Raw genomic sequence first — 8,953 nt, forward strand, 5'->3', positions numbered from 1 at the left:
AACTAGATCTGAGGTGATTTATTAATCTTTCTGTGTAAGACATTTTTAGTAGTATTTTTCACCATTGAGACAAAAACATTACAAATTGTAAAGTATTATAAGGACCGTATCGATATACTTATTAAAGTCGTGAGGTCCGTTAAAGAATTCATTAGCCAAACGAAGAGTGGATCAATTCCACCCCGCCCAATTGGTCGCTAACCTCACACCCTTTAAAGTGTTAAGAAATTCACAATCAAACATTACAAAAAGAAGTAAACAAACAAAAAATCGAACACAAGAATTTACGTTTTTCTCTGATAGCATAGATATATAGCCAATAGAGTTTAAAGAACTTATATATTGCACTCATCCAACACCGTAGAACCAAAATGATAAATACGTAAATAACATAAATACGAATAAAAGTTAGGTTTCAGACATTAAAACTTGTTTGGTAACCATTTTGTTTTTTGTTTTTAATTTTTTAGAATTAAGCTCGTGAACACACACTACATTCAACCCCAACATTCTTCCTTTATTGTCTACATTACATTTTACCAACGGTTTAAAAAATCAAGTAAAATTTTGAGAACTATAAAAAGTAGCTTTCAGAAAGATTATATATATATATATATATATATATATATATATGTGCGTGTGGATAAGAATTCATCCATTACATTTAAGAAACATGCAAATCATTGTAAGATATGGAAAGAAAATATGTTTAATCATTTAAAAAAAACGAAATGATTACCAAATAAACCCTATATAATTCAAATTAACATAAAGAATAAGAAAGTCGATTAAAAAACACGGAATACTCGAGATGTAGATAATGGAAAGTGAATTATGGGAGAGAGACAAAGGAATAAGTTAGGTTAAGGAATGCACATGTGTGTGGCAGATTGGAAGGGGCAAAACTCATAGTGAAAACCATAACCAAAGCTGCAAACCACTGTAAAAGCAGCTGCCAACCTTCTCCTCTTTGCTCTCTCTCTCTCACCATCTCTTCATTTCCTCTCCTTCCACCATTGCCAACCAACCATTATAACAAATCATTGTCAAATAATATGGTACAATTGTAACCCGCCAATCCAAAATAAAAATGTTTGCATATGTCTACTCTATAACGTACATGTATTCGTATATTATTTACGCTTATCAATGTTAGAAAATAGTACATATCAGGAAAGAAAAAAATTAGATGGAAGGTAATCTAGACTACACGTCAATCAAATTTTTTCAAATGTGATGTGTTGATAGAGTACAACCTAAAATGCAAACGGGATACACGTATATAATCATTACCTATGTGATGAGTGCTAAATGTTGATCGTCATCACCAATAGCTTGTTAGATGTAAGAAATAGTATATCGATGTGATAGAAGAAGTCGATTATATTAGTTGAAAATAGTAAGTTTTTTAAGTGAGTTTTGTATTTTGAAGGCATTCATGTGAACAACAAACTATATGATTTATACTTCAGTCTATTCTCTTCTTTGTAGAGTTATTTTTTAATAGCTCCCGAGTATTGAAAGTAAGGGAATGAAAATGAAACTTTTTAATTTTTAATTTTGGTGGCTTATGCTTAGTTTTCCACTAGAGGCTTTTGGTATTTCCTATTATATCTATTGTTGATGGGAAAGATATGGATTTATGTGTTAAAAATAGAAAGGCCAATTTTTGAAAAATAAATAGTAGAATGAAAAAAGAATTGGAAACTCAAACTTGAGAGGAAAATTTAATTGAGATCATAGTACTGATGAGGGATGAATTAGATTGAACAACCCACACAAATCAAACTAGAAAATTGATCTCCTGTTTTTTTCTACTTTTAACGAAAAAATGGGCTAGAACTTTAGTTGACAAATATTGTTAGTTGTTCAATGATTGTTGGATCTGATGCGCTATCATGAAGATGGAGAAATTTAGTTTCAAATTTTGAAACTGTCCTCTTTAAAAATTTGAGGATGTATAATTCATTCATTCATTCATTCATTGGTTGGGTTTCTGATTCTTTTATCTTTCTGTCCACAAAATAAAATAAAATAAAATAAAATACAATTATAAATTATGATAATAACTTACAAGATTAGGGCAGGTGATCTTCCACCTCCCCTTTTGTGAAGCAAAGCTGCCTCTTTCATTACATGTAAAAAGAAAAATGAAAAAAGGTAACAAAAGAAACGGAGCTATCCAAACCAAAAGATCAAATTCCGACTCTCAGCTACCAACGACTTCCGTTGTTGAGGTTGATTGTGATGGTTGGCTTTGAGGTTGAGATTCCGACGCTTGCAACCGAAGCACCCCAACCTCTTCCGGATTTGCTGCTGCATGCTCAAACAGTCGGTTTATTCGTTCAAGCAACTGTGCAGCTTTTCGCTTTCCTCTATCTGTGCCATTGCGTGCCAAATCTATCAATGAACTAATCACTCCAAGTTCTCTGGCCTCTACTAGGAGTTGCTCGTCTCCCGAGCAGAGGTGCACGAGAACTGCAGCCGCATTTTCTCTGTTCCTGGGGGATCCTGTCCCAATCACATCTACCAAAACCGGGACTGCCTTTGCAGATCTGATGGCACCTTTCCCTTCGGAGTGGCTAGCGAGTATAGCTAAGATAGCTAAGGCTTCATCTACCATTCCGGTTCCGGGCGTGAGAAGCTGCATTAAGGTTGGAACTACACCAGCTCTTACTGCCCTTCCTTTGTTTCCTTGGTAGATGCATAAGTTGAAAAGTGCAGTTGCAGCATCTTTCTTACCTCTTTGTGTGCCTTCACTAAGCAGTGTAACCAGAGGTGGGATAGCTCCGGAGGCGCCAATTCTAACTTTGTTTTCATCGATAACCGAAAGGCTGAAAAGAGTGGCTGCTGCATTTTCCCGTGCTTCCATGCTTCCCTTTTTTAGCACGAGAACGATACCAGGAACTGCCCCAGAGGAAATGATGCTTCCCTTGTTGTCCTCACATATAGAGAGGTTAAGAAGTGCTGTCACAGCATGCTCTTGAACACGGGAGTCCGGAGTTGAAAGAAGGCCGACAAGGAGAGGAATAGCACCAGCCTCAGCAATAGCAACACGATTATCTGCATTCCGTTTTGCAAGTAGTCGAATCTCACCGGCTGCAGATCGTTGATCTTCCGGATTTCCAGAAGCGAGTTTGCAAAGAAGAATATCAATTTTTGTGCGTTCAGCAGCTGAGCAAGATGATGAGCTTCTACATGGTCGAGCACTGTTGGGTCGTTTTGGTGGTTCAATACCGTTGGCCTCACACCATTGAGCTATAAGGCTACGCAACACATAATTCGGGGTAAGAGTAGTGCTTGAGAGGTTCTGTTGTGTCTTTGGACATGTCACATGCCCTGCTCCAAGCCACTTCTCAATGCAGGAACGTTCATAGGTCTGCAGCAGAGAAAATTTTGGTTTTTGCATTAATTACATAATTCAACACTAGAGTAACGTCTTCTAAGGGATCGATATATAAAACGCTTAAAATGTCACATTGCAGTAAAAAGTATATGCATAAATAGCAGAGCGACACTTTCTCATACAATGTATGTAATCTTATGATAAAACTGACACCGACCAATTTGCTCTTTAAACCAGCCAACTGACATTGGTTCGGTCAATTTTGGTTGGTCGGATCGGTTTTCAGAGTTCCTGTGATTCACCCCTAATCTTATCTGAAACTAAGTATTAACACTAGTCCAACTCAAGGATCTCAGCTTCAGGACGCTATGCCACCTAAATTATCTCAATCTGATATTGTTCTTTACCTAAATATGAAGATGTAATGTGGATAACTAGACCCTAGAGCCCACTAATTAGCAAAATGAAGGCAAAGGCCGTAACGTCGAAATTATTTGTTATGAACGAGAAAGGGTACTACTATAGTACCTGTCCAGTTGAGACAATGACAGGATCTCTCATCAATTCCAGGGAAATTGGGCAGCGAAAATCATCGGGTATAATTGGGGTCTTGTTATTTTTATCATTGGATACATGTCCACTACAACTTGCTGGAGGACTCTTTTCTCTACTAGGAGTGTCCGTTTCGAGGTTCTCCGTTTGCACATAATCTTTTATTTTCTTTAGCAGCCCTGCCATCTTCTCAATGCTTTGACCTGGATCACCATCAGTAGCAGCAACCATCTCATGCAAAGCTATTGATTCTTGTGTAAGATCGGATATTCCTATTAACTGTAATTTTTCGGACAGTCTCCTCATGCGGTCTTGATCTATAGAAGAATCATTGCTCATGTTGTTAAGGGCAAGGATATCTTCCGACAGCTCAGAGTCAGGAGCTTCGGCCCTGCCTCTGGCCCTTCTGAATTGAGCAAGAACAAGCTCAACCTACATACAGGATTGTAGATGTGTAAATAATGATTTTAAAATATTAATTGCAAGCTTTTACACGTTACCTAATATCCAGTTGAGATAAACAAATGAAGATCTAATCACCACAGTTCTTGCATGTTCTTTCTAACCTCATATAAATTACACTAGTTTTGCAATATTATATTTCATTTTGATCAAAAATATTTTTTATGTTACGTTCAACTCCTGAACTATTAACTATTCTTTCTTATACTGATTTTTCTTTTTTTTTTTTTGAGGCTTCAACACAAAAGTCACAGTAAGCCAACAAAAAAACCATAGTCCTAATTGAAAACTTCAACAAAAAATAGGAAAACAAATCCCGACTTGATCAAGGGATTTCCCCACAAGTTTGTATCCCTCAGCCCTCCGGCAACATCATTTCCTTTTTCTCCAACTTGAGCATAGCTCAAAAGTTACATATTGATGTTTGTCTCTATTATCAAATGTGGGTTTGAATAAACAATAAAGTTTTTTCTTTTTTCTTTTTTCTTTTTTCATTCAACAATATAAGGGGTAGAATATGAAGCTCTAATCTTTTAGTCGAGGCTACGAGGTCTTAACAAGTTGAACTATGCTCAAGTTGGCAATAATGAAAATTGAGTAAATAGTTTAGAAGTTAGTCATGTAATTAAATAATATTTTCATTGAGCAATACTTGTAAGAAATAAAGAGAGAGATGTTGAAGATGTTTCCAAAATAAGTTTGCTTATTACATATATGTGTAGAATGACATCCTGAAATGATAGTCTATCAAACTAAGCTAGCATTATCTCCTATTATGCGAGTATTGTGATATGTCTAGTTTATAGTAGACAATTCAAAGTAGAAGATATAATTTTTTTTCTTTACCTGCTCTTTAACTTCATCGGATATATCTAGTTTATCATAGGCTATTCCTTCCAACGCTTGTTCCAACTGAGCAGTTACCTCGTGAAATTTGTTCATTATTTGATCCCTCTCTACAGCCTGGAATGGATAATGAAATGAAGTTAGATTAAAGAGTAGATATGCTAACAAATATCTATAATGCTTAAGCTATACTCCTTCATTTTGTAGGGAAACAAGCTATAGAAGTTTGATGCAACATCTCACTAGAAATTGAAAGCAATTGCATGGATGTCACGACATATATTCGATCGGATTTATTAGTCATATGGATAAAACCAATTAAGCTTAGCTTGTTCATTTGAAATTGGATTTAAAACGGACGTAGTTGAATCATAGACAGAAATACAAGTAAAGTTTAATTATAGAAAAAAAAACATCTATTGGAAAATGTCATCTGAAAGAGGAAATAGTAAAATGGTAAATTCACAAGGAATTTGATAAATTTTACATCAATATCCTTTCATAAGGATGTATATTAACCAAAAATAGCAAACATAAACTAAAAGTCTAGTCTTCGAAATTTTTCATTCTTGGAACACAAAATTCCGGAGTGAACGTAACAGCAATATTTTTCCGCGTTTTGAAGTGTTTCTAATTTGCATCGAATATGCTATTCGTCTACATATATAGTATTCTGTTAAACCAAATCCAGCAAATATACAATTCTGGAATAATGGAAGCCGATGTTCACTCGATTTTCTCGATCACGCGAATTAGGCGCTAGAAAAGAAGAAGCGAAAAGCACAAGAAACACAGAATTGCGAGAAGCAGCTCCAATAATGCAATACTCTGTATCAAAGAACTAACGAGTTTAAGAAATGAAGATTCAACACAATAACACAAACTCACCAAGAAAATCTTACTCCCTTCGCTGCCAAATCTGAGCAACTTCTTAGCAGATTCAAGAGCTTCTTTCAACAAAACAAGAGCCTTAAGAGTATCTTCAGTAATACGGTCTTTACTATCTCTAATCTCTTCAAACATTGGAATCAAAAGCTTCAATCTCCTAGACAAATTACAATACTGTTTCTTAACAGTATACCTAAAATCCGAGATCCAAGCAATTTCATTAACAGCATCGATCAAACTCTGAATAAGAAGACCACTGTTATCTTCCTCCATAGCTAAAAACAAAACAAAAAGTAAAAACAGTCCAAAATCAGATCTAAGCCATGAAACTGAAGTTGAATACAGGTAATTAAAGATCTGATTGAAATCTCACCGGATTTGAAGGTGTTTGTTTAGTAGCTTAGCTGGAGTAGAGATGGTGCTAGGAATGGGAAGATTGAGACGTCTCCATTACTGAGAACAAGGAGAGATGTGGTGATTGTGATGATGAGAAACAGAGCTGTGAAAAGAGGATTTTGCTTTTACGTTTTTCAAGCGCGGCTGAAGAAGGAGGAAGAAGAAGAAGAAGAGAGATGAGAGAGAGAGAGAGAGCTTAGAAAGAAAAAAGGGTGTGTGAGTGCTGTGCTGTGCTGGATTTTTTAGACGTTTAATCTTTGCAGTTACCGTTACTTTGGACGTTTGTTGTAACGGCGTTTTTGTTCGTCGGCTCATTCGGCTTGGCTCTACAACCACTCCGTTGTCATCTCTCTTTACTTCGCTTCTTTTTTTATTCACTAAATTATAGATTAAAAAAAATTAAAATATGTTTCTTTACAAATATAGAAAACAATTTGAAACTATTTTAAAAAATAGCCAAATTTATCAAATTATCTTTAGCATATTTTAGTTTAAAGGATCTTGAAAAAAAATATTTCGTATAAATTTGGAAACGATGATATACAAAAAAAAAAAAAAAAATAGTCAAATTTAAATTTCGTGTACCAAATAATCTTTTAAAAAACTATTTATGTTTGTGTAGCTAAATTTAAATGATTAAATATAAAAAATGGTGAATTTTACCAAATATAAATAATTGTGTATCAAAAAATGCTAAAAAAAAATGTTTAGATTTAGATAGCCAAATAATCACGTGACATTTAGGTACTAAATAGTTCTATAGACACTAAATATTTTAGCATTTTATTATATTTTCTAAAACACCCCCAGTTTGTAAATATTTTCAATTTTTTCGTGTCTCTAACAGTTTCCATAAAAAAAAATATGTTAAACTTTAGCTTTCAATCATTTAATAACGGAATATTTTGTTAATAATAATTCTTTAAAAAAATGTTTTTTTTAGAATACATTTTTTTAAAAAAAAAACTTTATTGTAAAATGAGTTTAAAATCTAAACACTTACATATTTGGTTTTACCTCTTTATAAATATTTATATGCAAAAGTATGTTTGATTTCTCCTATACTAACAATGTCTATATTTAAGTCTAATTATCATAAATGACTATTAAATTATGAATTAATTTTATGGAGAAAGACACACATTTTGAATCTTTTTTTCAAAAATATATTTTAAAATTAATGGCACAAAATCTTAAAATTATTAATTTTTTAGTTACTTGAAACTAAACATTAACTTTATTTTTTATATTAATTTTTTTTTGGACAATTCAATTTTAAGCACAAATATATTGAAATGTTAATACATAACCATAAAAAAAGTTTGATTTCTAACAACAAAATATAAATAAGATAAATAATTTTTTCGAGACCATATAATATCAATTAGACAAAAAAAAAAGTACAATTCGATCACATTTTTCATTCATCTTCATTCCACGAATCGAACAATCGTGTTTTTCATTGATGTCCTCATAGTTTTTTTCACAAATGTTAAGGCAAAATAGATTTGGCTAAAAGAGAAACATTTACAAATTTCTATATTTAAATGTATAATATGAACACACATTGAAAAAAATATTCAAAGCATTTAAAAAGAAAAACAAAAATAACGACAGATTGAAAAATAGATAGTAAAAATGAATAAAAATAGATATTTGGAAGAGATTTCTCATTAAACACCAAATAAACATTTATTCTAAAATTTGGTTAAACGTGTTTTCTCTAAAATGATTTATTTCATAATCTCATTTTTCTAAAAATTATTTTAAACCAATGTCAAACACCTCAACTTATATTAAACACTTCAAAAATCAATCCAAACACACCCTTAATCCCTACGGTAGAATTAAGTATGACAATTTAATGAGATTTTTAATTTGTATAAATAAATTTATATATAAATTACTTAAGTCTCAATAATTTTATAAAATATAATGTCTACCTCGTAAAATATTAAAAGCTAACATCAAATCTTGATAAATTTTGTTTTTAGAGACAAAATTGTTAAATTAAAAAATTTAAATATTATATATATATAATTAAAAATATAAGGACTAAATTGTTACAAACCAAAAATCAAAGACTAAATAACAATCTCGACATAGGCCAATGATAGGTTGGAGTTTGATCCTTGGAATTTGAACAATGGAGTATGTCAAATGACCTAATATGAGTAGGAAACTCGGATAAATCCCCAAGTTAAAATCTTATTATACATCAATATGGCTTTAGTCTATTCTACCACTTGCTATACATATACACTTTCTAATTTAAGCATAATTAGAGTTTGTGTGGGAAGCACCACATCAGTGATTAGATCTTTTCATATTGAAAATCATGTTATTTTTTCCTAACTACAAATTTGCTCTATCATACAAAAAGTTAGATGTGTTTTCACTATTCATATTTTGACATCAACCATAAACTTTTTTTCATTAAATCTAAATTAAATTTCAATTGGG

At 32.5% G+C, this 8,953-nt stretch overlaps 1 protein-coding gene across 1 annotated transcript; it reads right to left on the minus strand.

The window, feature by feature from the left end:
• Positions 1-2,025: 2,025 nt before the first annotated feature.
• Positions 2,026-6,722, minus strand: LOC101218572 (U-box domain-containing protein 13). The gene is made up of 5 exons (XM_004150138.3): positions 6,468-6,722; positions 6,095-6,369; positions 5,207-5,323; positions 3,875-4,330; positions 2,026-3,379 (listed from the first exon to the last, which is right to left on the minus strand). The coding sequence occupies exons 2-5, from the start codon at positions 6,365-6,367 to the stop codon at positions 2,210-2,212; spliced, it is 2,016 nt and encodes a 671-aa protein (XP_004150186.1). The 5' UTR covers positions 6,368-6,369; positions 6,468-6,722; the 3' UTR covers positions 2,026-2,209.
• Between the last annotated feature and the right edge of the window lie 2,231 nt (positions 6,723-8,953).

Source organism: Cucumis sativus, chromosome 1 (genome assembly GCF_000004075.3).
Source record: "Cucumis sativus cultivar 9930 chromosome 1, Cucumber_9930_V3, whole genome shotgun sequence".
Lineage (NCBI taxonomy): Eukaryota > Viridiplantae > Streptophyta > Magnoliopsida > Cucurbitales > Cucurbitaceae > Cucumis > Cucumis sativus.

Coding starts and splice junctions, on each gene's coding strand:
- LOC101218572 (XM_004150138.3), bottom strand. CDS start 6,367: ATGGAGGAAGATAACAGTGGTCTTCTTATTCAGAGTTTGATCGATGCT. Junction 4,331..5,206: donor CCGATGAAGTTAAAGAGCAG/GTAAAGAAAAAA, acceptor TCCTGTATGTAG/GTTGAGCTTGTTCTTGCTCA. Junction 3,380..3,874: donor TCATTGTCTCAACTGGACAG/GTACTATAGTAG, acceptor TCTCTGCTGCAG/ACCTATGAACGTTCCTGCAT.